Below are 23,919 nucleotides of genomic sequence, written 5' to 3' on the forward strand. Positions count from 1 at the left end.
TAGTTGAATAAAAGGTTTCTCTTCCATTTTAAGGTAGAGTAACTTCAATGATTATTGTGCTAATGGAAAATGTTAATTCTCATACACTGGAACAAGTCTTATATTCACCAAAATTGAACTAATCTTTGATAGGCTATCGTCCATAATTATACACTATATAAACTTGTTCAAGGAGTACTCTCTTAGGTACCTACTACCAAGACATTATCACTTTGATTTATCAGATTTCAGGATGAATTTAATGAAATAGATTTTTTTAATGGCTCTAGGTTAAAGGTTGATTAGTCATTCTACATTGCATGTGTAAACTGAAGTTGCTATATTAGAAAGGTTTTCATCCTTAATGGAAAGATATGAAAGATGCCATTCCATAATTCTTTTATTACCAGTGATGTGGCTAAACAAAAATGGTATAACTTTTAGTAGAGACTACTTTTATTTGCCTGAAAGAGATTGTATGGTCAGTATTGGGACATGGGGAATATTCAGGAGTAAAAGAAAGTATCCCTTTTATGTTAAAGATAGGTCTATGAATTGGTAGCTGAAGAGTGCGTCAGTAAATATTTATTAGATGGACAGACGGGTGGATGGATGGACGGATGGATGGATGGATGGATGGACATACATATAAATAGATATTGAGCTTGTTTCTTTAGGTCTATTTCTTTTATTTTCGGTGGTAAAATATCTGCTTTGATTTCTCAATTCATAGGTCAGAGGTACCTGTGCTATCAACCCATAAAATTAGACTTCAAAAATAGACCTTCTCTTTTTCATCTGCCCTTTTCCCCACTGTGAATACCAACTTCTTAGTCTTCTCTTTTCACTGGAACAACCCAACTTCTGGACTTCTGTATTAAGAACATAAGGTGGTAGAGGTGGGAACAGCAGAACGCCAAGATATTTTCCATGTCTACTTTATTCTTTGCACAATTTCCACCACCCTGTAGTTTTAAGGGATGATCAGGTGATCAAGTTTGTTTTCATTTACTCTATATTCTATAGCTTTCATGTGATGTAAAACTGGATCCTCGCCCAGAATACCATCGCTGTATATTGACTTGGCATCACCAAGAACCACTGCCTTGGGCACAGAGCACAGGTTAGTCATTCACACCTGTGGGTATGTCTATCCATGTATCCCATTAAAACACAAAATTTATGCATAACCCCCTCCTTGGGTACACCTAATTTAGTAATTGTTGTACATTTTCCTTTTTGAAAGATTAGATGAGTTAAATTATTCCCTAACAGTATAGCATAAGAAGAAAATAAGAGTAAAAACAAAATTTTACTTATTCCATGGAGCCATATTTTCTAGATAAACACAAATTTAGAATTATGGAAGATTTTTGTCTATTTGTTCAACCTCTAAATTCTGAGCACAACTTTGGTTGTACTATGACTATGCTACTCTGAAATGTGAGATTAAAGTTCAATTATAATGTGATTCTCTGTAGCCTCTACTATACCTTAAATATTGGTAAATTTTAAGCACTGAGAAATCAATATTGATAACTCAAGTATTCTATAGTTACCGCCTCTAGACTTTAAACTTTTATCCCCAAGTATTCTAGTCATAGTTATATAACTTCTGATGTGTCTCCAGAAAACTGTATTACCCTCTAAACAAAGGTCCTATCAAGTGCAAACATCAGTTAACAGAGGGAATAAGTACATAGGCAGTGTCTCCCCCAGACTTACATTCAAATTGGCCACCAACTAGTTAGTAGGACTGTAGGCAAATTACCTAACCTCTTTTGAGTCTTGTGCAAATTAAATAAGATAGTTAAGTAAAATGCCCACCACACTGTCTGGTACTTAATAAATACTAAAAAAAAGTGGTAGCCACTGCTATTATTATCTTGTTTTAAATAAGTTTTAAAAGCCTCTCTTTTCAGACACACATAACATTTTTTAGCCTGAACTGAGAAATTCTATGGCGTTTTGCATAATGCTATAAAATCCTATTTTATTCTTTTTAGGCAATAATTTCTACTGTTTATTTTTAGAGTTTAGTGAGAAGGTAGTAGGATACAGTAGCAAGGCCACCTGGAAAAGGGACTGGGAAGTCCGATCTTCTCTCTTCCTCTTGAAGACCTGTGTTTCTGTTCATGGGTGTTTATTTTGAAAAGAACCGCAAGGGCTCCAAATGTACACAGTGTGCTGCTTATGCTGCTGTAATGAGATATTTCTTTCTAGGTAATCAAATGAGCAGCCGTCTGATGAGCATGCGCAGCGCCAATGGCTTGTTGATGCTACCTCCAAAGACAGAGCAGTACGTGGAACTCCACAAGGGCGAGGTGGTGGATGTCATGGTCATTGGACGGCTATGATGGTCCCAGAGGGAGAAAGCTTTGATGCATGTCCACATATCATTGACTGTATCCTGTAATATGCAACGGCACAGCTAGTTTTTCTGATCTGGATAAAAGTTGATCTGTATAGTCAACATCTTGAACTATATTTCAAAAGAATTTAAATACCTTTTAAAGAAAAAACACCTAAAAATAAATCTTAACAGACAACTCTATTCTGATTATATCAAAGCAAATTTTTTCTTTCTTGCAAATTGCTTTGTGTGTTCAATGCTAGGTCTGATAGCGATAGCTTTTAGTAGACAGCAGTAGGTGCCTGCAGAACTTGTGTTTTTCTCATCTTTAAAATACAACTAATTATGCTCTTAATCAAGGCTGTCTGCTTATTTATACTAGCGTAGGCAACACTTGGATTTCCCTTCTTAGTATGCTTCATAACCGCTTTTCAGAGAGCTTTTGCTTGTTCTTTATCATGTATCGTGTTTATGTGCACAGTGCCAACAGAAGAGTGACCGGGTGGAGGCCCAGCCCTGCTGCAGGGAGCACCCTCACCTGCAGAGCGCCCGGGAGGCGCCTCACCCCGGTAGCCTCATGGCACAGTACTCTGGGGCGGTAACTGGATACCTTTTATTTGAATAAACAAACTGGGGGAAAAATGCTTCCTTAAGTGCTGACAGCCTTTTTAACCAATACATTTAAAATTGTACAGAACAAAAAATAAAATCAAAGACTGATCTTGTACAGATATTAGTGTTACCAGCATTCATGTGGAAATCAAGAGCAAAGAAAAAATAATGTTAAACAACTCTGTACCATAACATTTTCTGTAATGATACTGAAACTTAATGAATAAAAAAAATCCTTGATCATTATTTAAAAATCTATTGTGTTGGCGTGTTATTAAAAAACAGAAGATTGTCATGCCATTCTGATGGGATTCTGCTTGGATAAAAGGAATAGTTAAGATAATGTGGCAAGGGTAAGTGGTGTAAAGGTGATTGAAATGTAGTATAATATATTCTGGGGAGCCTGGGTGGCTCGGTCTGTTAAACATCTGACTTCAGCTCAGGTCATGATCTCACGGTTCGTGGGTTTGCGCCCCACCTCAGGCTCTGTGCTGACAGCTTTGAGGCTGGAGCCTGCTTCGGATACTGTGTCTCCCTCTCTCCACCCCTCCCCTGTTCATGCTCTCTCTCTCTCTCTCAAAAATAAGTAAACATTAAAAAACTTTTTTAAAAATATATTCTGCATTTTATTATATAGCGTTGTGATCTACAGCATTGTGAAAATACAAATTAGAAAGTACAAGACAACCTATAGTCAGTCTGGTCTTTCCAGTCATGGATAGAGAATAGCAAGCAAATTTGGAGGGAAGAAATTTGATACTGAGGAAAAGAAACTAATTTCTTATTAGAGATGCAATAAAAACAAATTTTAGACATCTACAGTTATTTGGAATGGAGGAAAAACAAGAACTAATGAACCACAGTATTGCAGATGAGTAACTGGAAATTTTTTCATGTTAGGAAGGAAGTGAGAAATGGGAAAATTCTGTGCTACACATGGAAAATATACAAATAAAATATACTTTATCCACTTGGCTCCTGTAGTAAAAACTTAAAGGCACTTTCTAACTGGTGATAACAAGGGACATTAAATATCCTGTAGGGTATACATAGCAAAGCAAACAACAGAAATTGGGCTACTAGTGAATAAGGTCCCAAATGATGATGGTGAATAAAGCCAAGTAGTAAACAAGGAAAATTTGATACTGATATCTGATATTTCCCGAGTTGAAAATAAAATGATCTATGTTTTAAATCTTTTATATTTTCAGTTAAAGAACATAAGATTAATCACTAGAAGTTAAGTGAAAGATCATGTAAAGTATTCTTTGCCTACATTCATTCATTCATTGAGCATCTACTATATGCTTGGGTACAAGGTACATCCTGCTACTATTTACAAGGATGAAAGGAATAACAGCTGACACTATACTGCATCAAGGGAAATAACAAAACCGTACAAGGAACTATAAGATTTAATATGGTTGATATTTGATAATATATGTGATAAATGTGATAAATGCTATAATTCAGATTTAAAGAATTGGAGGAGTTCAAATGAGAACCTCATACAAGGTTAACATTTCAAGGGGCAGGGTGGCATTTTGGTGGATCTTGAAGGAAGGGTAGAATTTTAATGATGATGATGATGCAAGAGGAAAGGTATTGCAGAAATAGAATTATGGACAATTGATAATAATCATTTTTATTATAGAATGGAAGTTCCACAGGGCAAAGATTTTTGTTTATTTTGTTCACTGGTATTATCCCCAGGTCCTTAGAAGAGTTCCTGACATATATACACATGTGTAAATATCAGTAAATATTTGTTCAGTGAAACACGTAATACAGAACTTACTATATGCCAGGCAAAATTTCTAAGCACTTTTCATATGTTTAATTTTCACAACAACAGAATTAGTGTTATTATTTATTATTTCTATTTATAGATGAGGAAACTGAGGCACAAAGAAGTTAAGAAACTTGTCCAAGGTCACATAACTAGTTAGAGAAAGAGCTAGGATTTGAACTTAGCAATCTGCCTTCAGAGTCCATACTCTCTTTTTTTTTTCTTTTTCTTTTTCTTTCTTTCTTTCTTTTTTTTTTTTGAGAGAGAGAGAGAAAAAGAGAGAGAGAGAGAGAGAGAGAGAGAGAGAGAGAGAATCTTAAGCAGGCTCCACGCCCAGCCTGGAACTCGATGCTGGGCTCCATCTCACACCCTGGGATCATGACCTGAGCCAAAATCAAGAATTTAACACTTAACCAACTGAGCCACCCAGGTGTCCCCAGAGTCCATACTCTTAAACACCAAGTTACAGAAACAAAATTGATACATTTGTAAGACCAAAAAAAGTACATGTTTGAGGCCAAACTATGAAGTTCTTGAAAACTTGAAAACCAGGTTAGGGAGTCTAGATCTATTCTAGAGATAATCAAACTGTTAGAGACTCCTGATCAGGGAAGTGTTCGGATCAGAACTGTCTTTTTAGGGAAAATGGCCTGGCAGCATTGAGGAGGACAGATTGGATTGAGGAGAAACTGGAATGAGACACCAGTTAAGAAGTGATCTGGTGGTGAGGGGTAATGACAGCCTTAACCTTAGTGGTGGAAGTGATGGTGATGGGGAGATCACAACAGATCAATGTACCTCTGAACATAAAGAATGGAAAGAATTTTGTTACTGATCTCAAGTTTTGGAAGGGAAGTTAGTAGGAGTAAGAGATGAATCAAAGTCCTACATCTTGGCTGAGAAAATGTTAAACCATTAGCAAAAAGAAGAAGAATTTTTGGGAGGAGATGATGAGTTTGGATACGTATTTGAGATGGTAGAGGAATACTAAGGTAGATATGTCCTGTTGGCGTTTGAAAGCATAGGTTAGGAGTTCACAAAAGAGATACTGTCTGGGTGTAATCTTGGGGATCGTTCACATGGCAGTGGTATTTGAAACATAAGGGTGGTTGGGAAAGATTAACAGGAGAAGAGGATAGGGCCTTGAGGAGCTCCTTGTTTAAAGAGTTGGACGGAAAAGACCATGAGTGGAATGAAAAAAAGAGCAGTTTGCTGAAGAGAAGGAACCAAGTAGTGCAGTATCCCAAAAACCAAGGAGAGTTTCAAGAAGGAAGGATAATCAACTGTCAAAAACAAAAATGTCAAGCATGAAGGCTCAAAAAGATTTGCTGATTAGGCAATCATTTGTGAGCTGCAAGAGTGCAATTTGAATAGTGGGTTGAGGACAAAAGCCAGATTGCAAAATAGGCACTGTGAATATGAATTATTTGGAATTTGTACATGAGAAAAGATAGATACTTGGATGGTAGCTTGAACTGATAACCAGGCGGAAGAAAGATTTTTGTTTGTGAGTTTTGAGAAAGGAGGAAAACAATAGCGAGCATATTAAAAATGCAAAAGTAAGGTTCCAGATGGAGAAAGAAAAGGAAGAAAGGGCTGGATTTAAGGATGCTTGGGGTCCAATTAACCTGGAGTAGAAATGGAACATTTTTTCCTTCTGAGTTAGAAAAGAGGGGAAAAAAATGAGTGTATTTGAAGTAGATACAAGGGAAATTTAATTTAAAATTTAAGATTCAATGAAATGGTTCTACATTTCAGGGCACAGTGGCACAGTGGGAATCAATGTCATTTAATCTATTTGCATTTATTTGATCTAAGTTATTTTAGAATTGCACATGTATGATGTGTTACCCTTTTTTGTCTTAGTTGATACTTAAATAAAAGACTATAGATGATGTCTTCAGATTCTTGCTTATAACTATATGGAAGTCAAGCAGTTCTTTTTTAACCTACTTTTTTGGTTCTATGTTTTAGTTGTCTCAAACTATATCACACAATGAGAAAAAGAACATAAGCACATTAAGTGCACCAAGTAAATGCTATTAAGTGATGTTGCATGTACAACAAGTGGATTCTTCGGATGGCTTTCATTTTTTAAATTATTTGCTAATGAGAAAACTTTGTGGATCTGACCCACAACCAATTCCTGATCTTCATGAAACTCTATATAATAAGGTAAGTCTTTATCATTCCCAAATATAGAAAGTGGACATTTGTGTAAGTACAAAATTCAAATCAAATAAACTATGCATCTTGTTATACCAATGATGATGGATCTGAATTAAATAATGCATTGCATTCTAACATGCTTATAACAAGCATTAAGCGGGACTCTAACAGAGAACTACATTGTTACAATGTTCATCAATAACTTGGCCTAGAGACAAAAGGCTAAAGAGTTGCTTGATTTTAGCCATTTTGTATGGTCAGTTACCAATATTTCTCCTGTAGTACTTTTGCAATAACTCAGTAATTTATTTAGCAAGGCTTTATTAAGTCCCTGCAGTGTTCCAGCCTCCATGCTTGGCACTGAGGATACAGTGATGAGTGAGACAAAGACTCTGACATCCAAGTAGAGGAGATAGATTTTGAGAAAGAAAAAAAATTATTTGAAATACAGATTATGAAAAGTCTATGAAGAAAATCCAATATGTTAGAGATTAACTGGGTAGAGGCCTAAATCATATTTGGTGGCTGTGTCAGGGTGCAGCCATTAATAAAAAAGGGAGAAATCACACTATGAAACTTTAATGTAGGAATAAGTTAAATAGGTGTTAGAGACCTGGAAAAGCGCAAAGGAAACATTAAGATGTCAGAGGAATAACTACAGGAAGCAACTATCACAACTGGGTCTGAGTGGCAGGAGGAAGAGTTTAGAGTAATCAGAATCTAGAAGCTCAGAAGTCAGAGCCTTTGGAGCTAGGACTCAACCTTTTAAGGAGTGGGCACTGCCCAGCTGCTTATTCTGAGTTGGGGGGAAAAACGGAGGCTAGAACCGGTTGCTGTTGCCAGGGCGACACTGACAGAAACAAGCAGGAAACAGGAAGGACCACCAGTTCCTTCTTCCTTCCCTCTGCTTTCCAAGCTCCCTGCAGTCTAATGCAGCCTCTTACTGAACCTAACAGGAAGCCAGCTGGCAAAAAACTGCAGAGTTCCAGCCCCAGCACCACAGTGCAGAATGCAATGGTAGATTTGGAGCTGAGAGACGATCACTGGTCAAGTGATGGAGAAGGGTTCTCTAAACAAGTGACTTTTGAGCTCAGATCTAAAGAATGAAAATAAGCCCCACATGTTAATAATTAAGAGAATAGCATTTCAGAGGAAAGGGCTTAAAGAATACAACATCAGAAAGGAGTCAGAGTATGATGAGGGATGGGAGTGTAGTCTGAGATATAATTCGAGGGAACTGAGGCCAGGATGGAGCCAGATCATGCCCACAAATATGCAGGCTGTTGGGTGTAATACTAAATACACACACACCTTATAATGCAAATCTGCTAAGAGCATTGGGAAGCCGCTAAAGGTTTAGGTGGGAAAAAAAAAAAAGTCTATTATTTGCTAAATACCCATTGAATACAAGGCACCATACTTGACAAGGATTCTTGCAAACAAGGAACTCATTCTCTACCTTCTAGCCTGTTCCTCTGTCTGCATTTTGATTTCTGGTCTACCCAGTTTCCCAACCAGAAACCTCTGAGTCATTCCTTCTTCTCACTCCCCACGTCCAATTCGTCACCACATTCTGTCAACTCTACCAATAGTTATGAAGTAACCCTCTCTTTTCTATTCTCACTGCTACTACCTCGGTCTTTCCTCTGCCCCAAGAACTGCCCTCCCCATATCCAGCCTTCACACTGCTGCTAGAGTGATCAATCCAGAACACAAATATCCTCAGGCTAAGACTCTTCGTTTGAAAACTACTTCAGCAGATGAGGTCCAAGAACCCAGTTAGGGCATTCAGAGCCTTCCGGAACCCAGCCCCTGCCTCCTCCAATTTCACTTTTCCCCCCTCCAACTTTATGTAACACCAGACAATTTGCAGTTACCCCTTCAAACCATGTCATTTTATGCCTCAGTGCCTTTGCACAGGATGGCTACTCTTTCAAGGCTTAGTTTGGGCATTAACTCCTCCAGGAACCCTTCCTTAAATCTCCAAACTAGACTAAGTGCCCCTCACCTATGCTCCTATTTATCACTGAATCTCATTGGAATAGTCTGCTTATATGGCCCCTCCCCCAGTTGATGGTAAGTTCCTTGAGGGCAAAGATGTTCCTCTTTGTAACCCCAGCATGCATGGTGCCCTGTAAGTGGTAGGTACTCATTACTGAACAGACCAACAGAATTGACCTTATATAGCACTCAGCAGGGGGCCAGAGCCAGAACCTGACAGGAAAATTTCATATCCCAAGCTTAGAACATGCAACAGAGAAGAGCCCATAAAGGTATGAGTTAGTGAACACATCTCATGAAGGGACAAGGACAGAAGCTAATTGGTCATGGACCTCACTTTGACAAAGCACCTCAAATGCTGACTTGTGGCATCATCTCCAAACGAAGTTACACATATGGTTTTATATTCTATGCATGTTTTAAAAACATTAATATTTTAAAGGTAAATGTTTAAAATATTCCATGATTATTTCCCTCTTTTGCTATTCTTCACTTTTTAATATACCAATAGCCAAAAAAAAAAAAAAAAAAAAAAAAATGGAAGTGAGATAATACCAAAGACTTTTATCAGAATTAACATGGACCTGGAAAAAGATGAGATCATATTTATTGAAAAATGTTTCCTGGCCCTGAGGCAGGAAGAACAGGAACATGGCAAGTGGTGATCATTCAATAACTGGGCTGAATGAAGAAATAGGTGACTAGAAATCTAGTCCATAGTACTCATATGACTACAGGAAGAGTTTTCCAACCGGAAGAGGACATTCAGGATAGAAGACAGGAAAAGGAGTATCCAAAGCAAAGGTAACAGGAAGCCCTTTGAGTCTGTGCGTGGAGAGACTGCCCTTGTCTGCAGACTGAACCAGTTACATGTGGAGAGCTATCACCAGAACTGATGCCTTTTTTTTTTTAATTGGGAACTCTTTTTTTTTTTTTTTTTAATGTTTCTTTATTTTGAGATAGAGACAGCACGGTGGGGGAGGAGCAGAGAGAGAGGGAGGGAGAGAATCCCAAGCAGGCTCCACCTATGTGCAGAGCCCGATATGTCTAGAATACACCAGACGCTGGAAGCATGAAGACGCCTCTGCCCTCTAAGAATGCTACATTCTTTTGAAGCTTTTCTTTACAGAAGCTCAAAGTGATTTAACTATGTTGAAGTTTCAGCAAATTGGGATGTAAGGAAATTGATGAATTATCAATTGAATGGTAAACAGTATAAAGCGTCTTCAACTTTCTCAGCATGGTATCTTTTCCATGGTGATTCTACTGCTAAGTTGACTTTTTTCTCCAAAGAAGCCTCTGTAAACTTCACAGACAACCAGAAGTACCGCTCCCCAGCTGCCAGTGGGAATGCTGGCCACACTTGATCTCAGCGGCTGACGTTCAGGGCTGCTCCTTCCCAGGGCTCTTCTCTTACTTCAGAGACTGTGTCAACACATTGTGATGCAGGAGCAATAGAACAATGCCCAGAGCAGCCTGGCCTCCTCTGCTTCTTTACTAAGTGGTTAGTTGCCTGCCTGGTAGACATAAACACCTTCTGACAAAGAAATGTGAAAAGAGTTGGAAACCTGCTGTTTGGAGACTATTCTGCTACTAGACATCCAAGAGATCTCCAGAGATCTATTTCAGCCTCACATCTACGTAAGTACAATTTCAGTGCGAACCTGAGGAAGAAGGAAATGGATAGTACTTGAATGAATTCAAGTACTTCAAGGGCAAAAATGTCTATTTTCTTTCCATCTTCCTCTTTTCCTTCTAGTTTCATGTCTTATACTGCAACCAGAACAGTAGGAAAGCTCAGAGACTTAACTCTAGCTACTGAATATTTCTTAAAAATAATTTCATTGAGAATTTGCGTTAAAATGAAAGCAAGTTTTCTAATTGTTTTTAAATTTTGGTTTTCTGGGCCGCCTGGGTAGCTCAGTCTATTAAGTGTCCCACTCTTGGTTTCGGCTCAGGTCATGATCTCACGGCTTCGTGAGTTCAAGCCCTGCGTGGGGCTCTGTGCTGACAGTACGGAGCCTGCTTGGGATTCTCTCTCTGCCCCTCCCCCACTTGCTCTGTCTCTCTCAAAATAAATAAATAAACTTTGAAATTAATTAATTAATTAATTTTGGTTTTCCAAACCATTACCCCAATTTTCTTTCATTGAGTGAGAATTGAATGAACTTTTGGAAAGACAGTCACTTTTCATTATTCAAATGGGAGAGAAGATCCAGAATACAGGGCTTTCCTGTTCAAAGCTGAACGATTAGCTGGGGGCCCCATGGGGAGAATGGGGTCCACAACAGTCCAACCTTCTCAAAGGTGTGACCAGAACTGCAACATAGAATTGTGATGCAGCAATCCTAAAACTATGTTTACTAGTGTGTTAAGAATGTTTAAAAAAAAAACTGTCTAAGGAGATGTTATGCTTCAAAGTGCTATGAAGAACCAACCTGAAAGCACAAGTACCCCAGAGAACAAGTAATGGGTAAACACTGCCATTTAAGAGCTTTTATGTAATTACAGATGAGAAATAACGCACACAGAAGAAAAGGCAAGATAATCTAGGTGGTCAGTATAAGGGCGTTCACTATAGAATTCTTTTTGTTTGGTTTTGTTTATTCTTGAGAGAGCCAGAGAGAGAGCATGAGCAGGGGAGGTGCAGAGAGGAGGGAGACAGAGGATCTGAAGCAGGCTCTGCACTGACAGCAGCGAGCCCGACTCAGGGCTTGAACTAAAGAACCATGAGATCATGACCTGAGCCGAAGTTGGGACACTCAACCGACTGTGCCACCCAGGCGCCTCTCACTATAGAATTCTTAAAACTTTGCTATAGGTTGGAAAATTTTTTATAATAGACTACCAGTGGGAAAAGATCAAATGGGAATGGTAAATAGCAAACAATTATAGACACCCTTCCAAATTAAGTGATCAGAAAAGGCCCTGAAAACATTTCCATGTTGGCTCCCAGACTCCTGCTCCCTCCCTTTCCCAATTTCCATTAAAGTCAAACTGTCACCAGTCCACAAAATTCACAGTGACTTCATTCATTCCTGGGAAAATCAAGACATTCCACCACCGCCCACAGGTGAATATACTTCATATCCACACTATTCTTAGCCCTAATAGGGCCTTGGTCATCTTGAAACATTACCCAGAGAAGGAAGTCTGGTGATGTCATGGGAAGTCTGGAGCAAAGCTGAAGTTCCATCCCTGAAATATATACAGCTCATTGCCTCTCTGTGTTTCATGTCCCCATTAAACTGCTGGCATTGGTTTCTGATTTGTAATCCAATTTAATATGGAATCTCTCTACCTTTTCTTTTTACTAAAGTAGCCAACAATGCTTTTTCAAATGACAGTCATATTGTAATTCTCCAGAAAAACGCAACCTTTTGTAACTATCTCCTGAATTAATCTTCATCCGGTTAAAGCCAAAAGAGAGAAAAGAGGATGGGGGGGGGGGCACTAATTAAAAGAAATAACAAAGAATGTAAAGAATCTGCTTGTGACAGGATAAGTTAGGGTCCATCTCAAATACAATTAGATTCCTTCACGCTCTGTAACACAGTTAAAACCCTTATACACGCTCTCCCCGTACAATACTTGCTTAATTAGATGTAGAAAACATTTATTGAGCCTAGGGAAAGGCATAAATTATCACAAAAACATAAACTGTGATTGTGAAAATGAATACACAATCCTTGTAGAACAAGTTATAACAAAAGATTCTGTGTATATGTGAAATGAAGCCAGGTTCCCCTGATGCCCTATAGCAAGTCTGCTTTGTTTCTCTGCTCTATTTCACACATTCATTCAAAACCTATTTATTGTAATTCTATAACATATACATTCACTGGCCCTTTGATGTGATCAACCTTTTTTAATACTAAAATTTACTTTTTATTTATGAGTTTTATACTGCAGACCTTTATTGTACATGTAATGTTAATAAAGCAAGGTAGTATGAACTTCCATAAAGAATTTGCATAAATAAGCCTTGCTTTATTTTTAAAATATTTATGTAGAATCTACAAATGGTGTACTCATTAATATGAGTAACACTGTTGCAAATTTCACTTGCAACATCTCTCTGCTCAGATTTCTCATCATAATGATTGTGGTCATATCATTCTCTAAACTGCAGTGGTCACAGGGCAACGCAAGAGAAGCATAAATGCATAGGAATTTATACTTCGTTATCTACATTTATCCTTATTAAAAATGTGTCCGTGGAGGGGCGCCTGGGTGGCTCAGTCGGTTAAGCATCCGCCTTCAGCTCAGGTCATGATCTCACAGTTTGTGAGTTCGAGCCCCGCATCAAGCTCTGTGCTGACAGCTCAGAGCCTGGAGCCTGCTTTGGATTCTCTGTCTCCTTCTCTCTCTGCCCCTCCCCCACTTGTGCTCTGTCTCTCTCTCAAAAACAAATAAATGTAAAACTTTCTGAGGGGAAAAAAATGTATCCATGGAAATAATGGAAATGTTCTAAAGTGAGATTATGGTGATGGCTGTACAATTCTGTAAATACACTAAAAATCATTGAAATGAGTGAAGTTGATACTATGTAAATTATATCTCAATATCTCAATAAAGCTATATTAGAAACTGATCCATAAGTAAAATTATTAAGAGAACAAAAATATCTGGAAGAGCCCAGCCCACACAAATTAGAATTATTTTGAATCATCGTAATTAATAACAATATCTCAGGAAGGGTTGCTAATTGGATAAGAGGGCTGGGGGCTATGAGCTATCAGGCTGTTCTGGTCTTCCCACAGGAAAGTACAGCAGAGCACAGGGAATTATCAGAGTGAGGGCCATGAATTATCTACTGCTTTTTAAGAAAAACTCATTTCTCAAGCATCAGCTTAGCCACTGGGCACAATTAATTTTGGTACATCTTACAGAAGATTGTGATGTTCCAAATAGGTCCACACCATGATTGGTAACTCCTGCTTTTAAAATATTTAATGTTATAGGAAAATATTAATATGTATTATATGTAACACACAATGTATATATCTAACATACAACATTGTGTATTTTACATATTATATAAATATATATTTATAAAACTAAAAAGATATATATACCAAAACTTTAGTACTATCTCCAGATATTGAGAGTAAACCTACTAAGTAGGGTCTTCTTTAAATTTTTTGAATGTCTATTTATTTTTAAGAGAGAGACAGAGTGTGAACAGGGCAGAGAAAGAGGGAGACACAAAATCCAAAGCAGGCTCCAGGCTCTGAGCTGTCAGCACAGAGCCCGACACAGGGCTTGAACTCGCGATCATGAGATCGTGACCTGAGCTGAAGTCGGACGCTTAACCGACAGAGTCACCTAAGCGCCCCTAAATAGTTAATTTAACAGTTGATGATTATGCTTTGGGATCTTTGACAAAATGTGTGGTGGTGTGTGTGGTTAGCCAAAATTGGTTTCATAGAACAATTCATATGTCTCAAGAACAGTGCAGTCTCAGCTCATGACCAGGATAATGGGAGAGGTGTGGGCAGGGTTTGTGGTGGACAGATTGGTAATCTCGAATGACAGTTACAACAAAACCAGTTAAAATTCACACATTTATTTTTACCATCTATACACATGATCCAAAAGTGTCAAAACAATTCTGGAACAAATGTTTAGAAACGAACACCACACAGGTGAAGATAAAAGATTCTGTTCCGTTTTCAGCTCCTTAGCTGATCTCCTCTTTGTTCCAGAGTTCAAAAGGGATGAGAAGGGCAAGGCCCAGTGTGGCTGCAAATTCACTGCAAATTCCTTCTCTGTGGCCCTAATTTCACAATTACACTTGCACCCTCAGGTTCTTGCATCAAAGGGATCCTGGGGACCACATAAATGACTGCTGGAAGGGGCATTCCCTAGTCCTAGTGACCACAGAGAATCCACAGATTATCGTGAATTTGCTAACCGTAGACATTGCAGGTTGTCACTTTTCTTAGAGTGATTTTTTTTTTTTAATGTGCACTTTGTCACTCACTTCTGGATGAGCAGAAGTTGACTACTGCATTTCATCAGATCTAAGATCCATCAATTATTATATCCATTATGTTATGGACCACGGAGAAAGAAAAAAAAATGCTGCTAATTACACAATTAAATGCTTTCTCATTACTTAGAAGTTTTCCACACAATGTCTGTCATACTCTATTCTGTCATCCTCTGTGCATTTCTTAAAAGAGTGCTCCACTCCAGTCTCTGGGAACTTCTTCCTAAACTCTGACAGGTCTTCTGCAAGTTTTATACTGGAACTTTCTTGACCACATCAGAAGGTATCAACAAAATGTTTTCAGATTATCATTAGAAACACATTTTATTTTTAGCCAAGTATAAATTAATATACAGTGTTATATTTCAGGTGTACAATATAATGATTCAACAATTCTATACATTTCTCAGTGCTCATCAAGATAAGTGTATTCTTGGGATGCCTGGATGGCTCAGTCAGTTAAGCACCTGACTTGATTTCAACTCCGGTCATGAGCTCACAGTTTGTGAAATCGAGCCCCGTGTCAGGCTCTGTGCTGACAGTTCAGAGCCTGCTCAGGATTCTCTCTCTGCCTCTCTTTCTGCACCTACCCCGCACACACTCTCTCTCTCTCTCTCATAAATAAATAAACTTAAAAAAAAAAAAAAAAAGAGGGGCAACTGAGTGGCTCAGTTGGTTGAGTGTCCAGCTTCAGCTCAGGTCATGATCTCACGGTTGGTGAGTTCAAGCCCCGCGTCAGGCTCTATGCTGACAGCTCAGAGCCTGGAGCCTGTTTCAGATTCTGTGTCCCCCTCTTTCTGCTCCTCCCCTGCTTGCATGCTGTCTCTCTCTCTCAAAAATAAAGATTTGTTTTTAAAAATTAAAAAAAAAAAAAGATAAGTGTATTCTTAATCCCCATCACCTATTTCATCCATCCCCCTATTCACCTCACTCTGGCAACCACCAGGTCTCCATATTTAAGAATCTGCTTTTTTGTTTTCTTTGTCTGTTTTGCTTCTTAAATTATTCCACATATAAGCATATGGTATTTGTCTTTCTCTAGTGACTTATTTCATTTAGCATTATACCCTCTAGGTCCATCCATGTTGTTGCAAAGGGCAAGATCTCATTCTTTTTTATGGCTGAGTAATATTCTATTGTATATATACATATACATCTTTATTCATTCATCTATCATTGGGCACTTGGGTTGCTTCCACAACTTGACTTTTGTAAAAAATGCTGCAATAAACATAAAAGTGCATATGCCTTTTTGAATTACTGTTTTTGTTTTCTTTGGGTAAAAATACTCATTAGTGGAATCAAATGGTAATTCTATTTTTAATTTTTTGACGAATCTCCATACTGTTTTTCACAGTGCCTGTACCAATTTGCATTCACACCAACAGTGCATGTGGGTTCCTTTTTCTCCATATTCTCACCAACACTTGTTATTTCTTGTCTTTTTTATTTTAGCCATTTTGACACATGTACAGTTATATCTCCTTATAGTTTTAATTTATATTTCTCTGATGATTGCTGATGTTGAGCATCTTTTCACGTGTTTGTTGGCCATCTGAATGTCTTTGGAAAAACGTTTATTCAATTCCTTTGCCCATTTTTTAATTGGGTTTTGTGTGTGTGTGTGTGTGTGTGTGTGTGTGTGTGTGTGTGTGTGTTGAGGTGTATAAATTCTTTAAATATTTTAGGTATTAACATCTTATTGGATATATCATTTGCAAATAAATTCTTCCATTCAGCAGGTTGCCTTGTTTTGTTGATTTGGGGCGGGGAGGGAGGGGGTTGGTTTGGGTTTGGGTTTGTTTTTATTTTTGTTTTTGTTTGTTTGTTTGTTTTTTGCTTTTTGTTTTGGTGTAGTCCTGATAGTTTAACTTTGCTTTTGTTTCCCTTGCCAGAGGAGACATATCTGGAAAAGTATTTCTACAGCTGATGTCAAAGAAATTACTTCCTATTTTTCAAAGTAATTTTATAGTTTCAGGTTCACATTTAGGTTTTTAATCTATTTTGAGTTTATTTTTGTATATGGCATAAAGATGTAGTCTAGATTCATTCTTTTACATGTAGTATCCAGTTTTCCTCATACCATTTGTTAAAGAGACTATCTTTTTCCCACTGTATATTGTAGATTAATTGACCATAAAAGTGTGGGTTTATTTCTGGACTCTCAGTTCTGTTTCATTGATCTATGTGTCTATTTTTGTGCCAGTACCATACTATTTCAATTACTACTAGCTTTGCAGTGTATCTTGAAATCCAGGATGTATTGCCTCCAGCTTTGTTCTTTTTCAACGTAGTTTTGGCTATTTGGGGTCTTTTGTGCTTCCACACAAATTTTAGGATTATTCCGGTTCTGTGAAAAATATTGGTAGCTTGATAGGGATTGCATTAAATATGTAGATTGCTTTGGACATTGTGGACATTTTATCAATATTCATTCTTCCAATCCATGAGCGGGGAATGCCTTTCCATTTGATTGTGTCATCTTCAGTTTCTTTCATCCATTTTATACTTTTCAGAGAACAAATCTTTCACCTCTTGGGTTAAGTTTACCTCAGTATTTTATTCTTTTTGGTGCAATTATAAATGGGATTGTTCTCTTAAATTCTTTCTGTTACTTCATTATTAGTGTATAGAAATGCAACAGACTTCTGTCTGTACCCTTCAACTTTACTGAATTCATTTATCAGGTCTGGTAGTTTTTGGAGTTTTGGAGTAGTTTTTGGAGTCTTTGGAGTTTTGTATTTATAGTCTCATGTCATCTGCAAGTAGTGAAAATTTTACTTCTTCCTTACCAATGTGGATGCTTTTTATTTCTTTTTCTTGTCTGATTGCTGTGGGAAGGACTTTCAGTATTATGTTGAATAAAAGTGGTAACAGTGGACATCCTTGTCTTGTTCCTGATCTTAGAGGAAAAGCTCTCAATTTTTCACCATTAATTATGAAATTAACTGGGGTTCTTCATATATCGCCTTCATTATGCTGAGGTATGTTCCTTCTAAACGTACTTTGTTGAGGGTTTTTATCATGAATGGATGTTGTACTTTGTCAAATGCTATTTCTGCATCTTTTGAAATGATCATATGGTTTTTATCCTTTCTCTTATTGATGTGATGTATCACACTGATTGATTTGTGAATATTGAACAACACTTACATCCCAGGAATAAACACCACTTGATCATGGTGAATAATTTTAATGTGTTGTTGGATTTGGTTTACTAATATTTTGTTAAGGATTTTTGTATCTATGTTCATCTGAGGTATTGGCCTGTAGCTTTATTCTTTTTTGTAGTATCTTTGGTTGGTTTTCAGGGTGATCCTGCCCTCATAAAATGAATTTGGAAGTTTTCCTTCCTTTTCTATTTTTTGGGTAAGCTTGAGAAGAATACATTTTAACTCTCCTTTAAATGTTTGGTGGAATTTGCCTGTGAAGACATTTGGCCCTGAACTTTGTTGGGACTTTTTTGATTACTGATTCAATTTCATTGCTAGTAATTGGTCTGTTCCTCTATTGCTTTAGGATTCAGTTAGGGAAGATGATATGTTTCTAGGAACTTAACCTTTTCTTCTAGATTTTCCAATTTGTTGGCATACAATTTCTCATAATATTCTGTTATAATATTTTGTATTTCTGTGCTGTTAGTTATTCTTTCTCCTCCATCTCTGATTTTATTTGAGTCTTCTCTCTTTTTTTTTTCTTGATGAGTCTGACTAAATTTTTATCAACTTTGTTGACCTTTCCCAAGAACCAGCTCCTGGCTTCATTGTTCTATCGATTTTTTAGTCTCTATTTCATTTATTTCTGCTCTAATACTTATTATTTCCTTCCTTCTATTGGCTTTGGCTTTGTTTGTTGTTCTTTTTCTAGCTGTAAATGTAAGGTTAGGTTGTTTATTTGAGATTTTTCTTGCTTCTTGAGGTAGACCTATACAATCTTCCCTCTTAGATCAGTTTTTGCAAAATTTCAAAGATTTTGGACTATTGTGTTTTCATTTTCATTTGTCCAGAAGTATCTTTTGATTTAGAAACACATTTTAAATGACAATTAAATGCAACCCATGTAGTACAATAAATGTACATAATTTAACATGAATAACCATAATTAAATTTGCGCATATGCAGCCAAATAACAACCACCATGCAATTCCCCCCCCCCACCACCACCACCAGCTGAGTGATCACAAGGAACATTCCATTTCAGAGTTAAGCTGAGGAAAAATGTTTCTTAGAATGAATGAAACTTGGGAAATATGAAACTATAAGTGAGCAAGAGGGAACCCAGGGCAGCAAATGCTGAGTAAATTATACTTTTTGACAGAGGGGCAGGTGTCAGTAGACCAATATAAGCTCTCAGGTGCTCACTATGTGACAGCCATGGTGTTCAGTGTTTCCTATACATCACTCTATTGAGTTAAGTAGTTTTATCATCATTTTATAGATGAGAAATTTGAGCTCAGAGATGTTAAGTAACATGCCCAAGGCCACAAAAGTAGGCGACAGAGCCCGAGTATGAACGTGGATGTGTCTGACTCCAGAATCCTTTACAGTCCCAGTTATACCAATTTCCACACTGGCCTATGGCATTGAGTTCTGTAGTTATTATGGTTGTGGTTTACCTTGTCCAGGTATTCCTAAAGGGGTTATTTAAATCAGAATTTTACAGAGAGAAAAAAGTATTGTCTGTAGTGACTGCAAGCACAATATGGAGAACGATACACAAGTGACAAAATAGTGAGCTGGAAAGTTAGTAATATAGGCTACTCTGGCTTTTTATGGGAAGAAAATAACTCAGGTTTCTTATGACCCTCCATTGTACAATAGTCATTTGAGTCTATATTACTTCCTTTGTCACATTATCAAATATCTTACTTGCTTTAAGAGCCCAGGATTTTACCATTTGGCAATTTCAGGTCAACCATGAGCTATGAACTCGTGACTGTCTGGTTCCACTCACCAAAAGACCATGATTAGAATCATTGACAACAGCTCAGCTCAGATATAAACAGCAGCCCTCTGAGCACTTCACCCACCTTGCTTCGTTAGGAAAACTCTTTCTAAGGCATGGACCTCTCAGGTATGAAATAAAAGTAAGGATTTGTACTGAAATTTTCCTCCTTTGTATGCACTTTATTTTCTATTTTTGTCTCCTTCACAAAAGACTTCACCATGAAAAGGAGGAAACCCAGACTGAAATGAGTTAAAACCTTCGTCTTGGAGAGAGGATTGTGGCTTGGCCCTGAGTTAAGGTGAGATATGTTGATGCATACTAATGAGACCATATTAAGCTCTACATCGTCACACACACTCCTTCCCTTTCTCTCTCCATTCTGTCTCCTTTCCTCTCCTTTCCAAGCTGTCTTTGCCTCTTTTCCTCTTCTGGAAACTCAGTGGACCAAGAATGCTACTTTTCTAGATCTCAAGAGGGAGACACATGAACTCAAGACGGAGAACATGAAGAGAGAGTTTGAGCTGAGAAAGATAAGTGTAAGAAATCACAGCTGTTCTTGAAAATGGAGGGTGAACAACTGCTGTGATTTTGCTTGTCACCCTGACCCAAAGGGTTGCTGACCTTTGTCTTCTTTCCTCCATTATACCTTGCTTTCATCCAATAATGCTCTTTTGTAATGATTTCTTGTCATGTTCCAGAAGATCCCCCATATATTTAGGCCCCAAAGAATCCAGTTGATGTTTTGATCACTTGCCGTGTCCTCTGTCTCTGTTAAGGCAGTTTCACTGTCTTTCAACAAAGTGATGATAGTATAAATGCTTTGTGCTGTTGGGTAAGTCATGAAAGAGAGAAAACGTAGATGACAATGAGACTTTAGGTGCTTTTTTCCTACCATCCAATCACTATAAGGGTCCTTCCACTGTTGTTGCAAAGGTCTTTTCTAAGAAACCGTGGCTAAATAAAGCCTTTTTGCACTCTAACCCTCAGAACCTGTCCATCTTCTCTAGATCTTCTTTTACACCCCCCATCCTCTTCTCTATACCTTTTACTTCCTCTTTCCTTGTAGTATTATTTCCATTAATATCTTTAAAACATCACAAACATACAGAAATATTGCAAGTACACTACAAAGGTCTTTTTTTTCCTGAATCTTTTAAGAGTAATTTGCCAACTTGATGCCCTATTACCTCCAAATACTTCAGTTTGTGTTTCTTACCATCAAGGGTATTCTCCTCCAGAGCCAAAATTTAACCATCAAAATCAGAACATGAATGTTGCATATTACTATCATCTAATCCTGAGACCCCATTCAAATTTTACCAGTTGTCCCAATAATGGGCTGCCTAGCCAGTTAAGAATCACAATTGCATTTAGTTATCATGTCTCTTTAGTCTCCTTCAGTCTGAAAAAGTTTCTTAGTCTTTTCTTTGACTTTGACTTGCATTGATATTTTTTAAGATCACAGGCCAATTATTTTGTCAAATATCCCTCTAACTGGCTCTGTCTGATATTTCCTAATGGTTGGATTTGGGTCATGCATCTTTGGGAGGAATATCACAAGGGAATGCTCTGTGCCCTCATTGCATCCTATAAGATAATGCACCATTTTGATTTGTTCTGTTACCGATGTTGTTCATTCACCACTCCACTATGATGGTGTCTGCACGGCTTCTTCAATGTAAAGTTACTTTTTCCTCCTTGAAAATTAGTAAGTATGCTGGTGGAAGGTACTTTGAGCTATGTAAATTTCTGTTCCTCACCAAACTTGTAATTTATTCATTTATTTATATCAGTATAGATTCTCAAGTTTTCCTATTTTATTTGACCAATTCCCCTGTATATAACCAATTACCCTCCTCCTCTACCATCCTCTCTCCTGCTCAGACACCCTCCTCACCATGCTAGGCTCTGATTTCTTATACTGTACTCCCCTTATCCTGACAACAGAGGTGTTCTTGCCTCCTTTGGGTTCTGAGCCAAGGCTCCCCACTCCCCCAAGTACAGATTCCTGCCTCTCTTTGTCCCAGCTAATGGATTGAAGACAAAATTGTTCAGGAATAAAAGGGAATAGGAAGAAGGACGTCTTCTGTATTCTTTGGTGCTCCCTCTTTTTCCTCTTTTCCATCTGTCCTGACCTATCCTGACCCCTCTCACCCTTGCCAACTCTTGCCAAGTCCTTGCTTTCCAAGCACTCAAGGCAAAATTGAACCATGGACAGTGGCATAAGCTCCTCCAGTCAGACTATGAGGGTTTGAATCCTGGTATGGGGACTTAGTTCCCATCCTCTCTGTTTTAGATGGTGGTGGTGGTGGTGGTGGTGGTGGTGGTGGTGGTTTTATCTCTTTCCCCTTTTATCCCCTTAATGCTGTTTCTTTCTTTCTCATTCTTTTTCCATTTTGGCTTCACTCTAGACTGTTTTACTTCCTTGCTTTTCCAGACTCTTTTTACTTTCCCCATGTTCATGTACAGATGTGTTGAAGGGAGGCATTGAGTTGCCACCAGCAGAAGGTCTGATGGGGAATTCCCATGCCCACACTCATATGCTTAATGGGATGTCATGTAGCAGTGGTGTCTGCATCCCATGACCCTGGCTGGGACAGCAGCAAGACACGTTCACTACTTACCCCTTCACTTGAGCAAAAGGGAAAAAAAGAGTCTCTGAGGAAGGACTGAGGTGGAACTATACACCTGAGGCAGAACACATAAGCAGCTTGCTGGTTAAGGAACCTTCCTCTAACTGGCAGGGAATTTGTGAAAAGGGAAGGGTGATCTTTTGAAAATACGAACAGAATTACATTCTGAGACCATGTTCCCTTCCTGGAATTCTGTCATTTCTGGTAGATAAGAGGTGAAATCCAATGATGTATAGCCATTTTTCTTTGTTGAAGCAGTTTCTGGGGAGAGAGCCAGAACGAGAGACCAGAGGAGATAGACAACAGTCATTGGTTAGAAATCCTCATCCAAGAGCTAAGGATCAGTCAAGGGTGAATGGTCAGGAAAAGATGTTCTCAGTGTAGTGTAGTTTTGATACAGTTTTCACAAAAAAGGATTTGAGAACTCTTCATGATGGCAGGAGGAGTGGTACTATTAATTAGGAAGACAGAACATAATGGTTTGGGGGATGTGGTGTGTGTGTTTCAAGGCCTCCTAGAGAGGTTCTTTCCCTTTCCTAACTTTCCCAAATAAATAAGTGTTGCCAGCCCCATTCCCCAGGCATTTTCTGTTACATGGATCTTTTCTAGAGTCTTGAGAGCTCTAATCATCCAGTATCCTTTTTTTTTCTTTTTTTAAGTTGCTTATTCTTCCTATAGAGTGTAAGCTGCATGGGGACAGGGATCTTCTCAATCGTGTTCAGATGTATCACCAATGCCCAAAGCAGTGACTGGCATATCATAGATGTTGATAAAATTTGTTGAATTAATAAGTAAGTGAGGCAACTTCATCATATTAAATTTTCTCTGTATCTGTTCATTGTATTCCTATCCCCTCGACTCTCTGATGTTTGTGAGTAAGCACCATGAAGAAGAACAATAGGAACTCTACCACAAGGATCAATAAGCAAGATGCCATCTCCGTCCCACCCTTCCAAGATGCAGGAGATCTTCAAAATATGTTGGATGGAGGAGAGTATGCCCCTTTTGTATCTCCTCCCATATTAGAGAGCAGTTTTATCCAGGTAAATCATATTTGAGCCCTGAATTAAGTTCCAATAACTTCAGTAATTAATTTTCTCAAAGAAACTGAAAAGATTGGGAGGAGAATTATTTTAAATGTGATAAAGGACTGCATGAGACAGTTAAAGGGAATAGTTTTGGAACTTTAACCAACCTAAAATAATTATAATGTTAAAGGAAAATTCACTTCGATTTTTCCCAGCAAACTCTCACCCGGGAATTCTGTTCTAACTCTACCATAATTGTCATTCTATCATGTCTTCCCAAAATGACATGAAGGAATGACAATGAATTCAAACATCTCGCCACAGGAAAGCATTCAGATGGCTCCTTTCTTAGATTTAGAAGACATTTTAAAGAATAAAATGTATGACATGACTGAGTATTAAAATGAATTTTG

The 23,919-nt window shown here is 38.0% G+C and overlaps 2 protein-coding genes across 12 annotated transcripts in view; both read left to right on the plus strand.

Annotated features, from left to right (window-relative positions):
* Positions 1–3,198, plus strand: part of GPHN (gephyrin) — a 632,007-nt gene extending 628,809 nt beyond the window's left edge. For all 3 annotated transcript variants that reach the window (XM_042989931.1, XM_042989933.1, XM_042989932.1), the window contains 2 exons: positions 1,006–1,102; positions 2,203–3,198. In XM_042989931.1, the coding sequence (XP_042845865.1) occupies positions 1,006–1,102; positions 2,203–2,336 (231 nt within the window). In that variant the 3' untranslated portion in view covers positions 2,337–3,198. The remainder of the gene's footprint in view (positions 1–1,005; positions 1,103–2,202) is intronic.
* A 7,187-nt stretch (positions 3,199–10,385) lies between these two features.
* FAM71D (family with sequence similarity 71 member D) overlaps positions 10,386–23,919 on the plus strand; it is a 34,607-nt gene continuing 21,073 nt past the window's right edge. For 5 of the 9 annotated variants that reach the window (XR_006218934.1, XR_006218935.1, XR_006218933.1 and 2 more), the window contains exons 1-3: positions 10,387–10,544; positions 20,056–20,143; positions 23,359–23,521. Coding sequence is in view for 6 of the 9 variants with exons in the window: in XM_015543460.2 (XP_015398946.1) it covers positions 23,363–23,521 (159 nt within the window). In the remaining 3 variants the exon portion in view is untranslated. Of the gene's footprint in view, positions 10,545–20,055; positions 20,144–20,310; positions 20,382–23,354; positions 23,522–23,919 lie in introns of all 9 variants that reach the window. The other 4 variants (XM_042989936.1, XM_042989935.1, XM_042989937.1 and 1 more) reach the window with 4 other exon arrangements.

The sequence above is a fragment of the Panthera tigris genome, chromosome B3, assembly GCF_018350195.1.
Source record: "Panthera tigris isolate Pti1 chromosome B3, P.tigris_Pti1_mat1.1, whole genome shotgun sequence".
In the NCBI taxonomy this organism is placed as follows: Eukaryota; Metazoa; Chordata; class Mammalia; order Carnivora; family Felidae; genus Panthera; species Panthera tigris.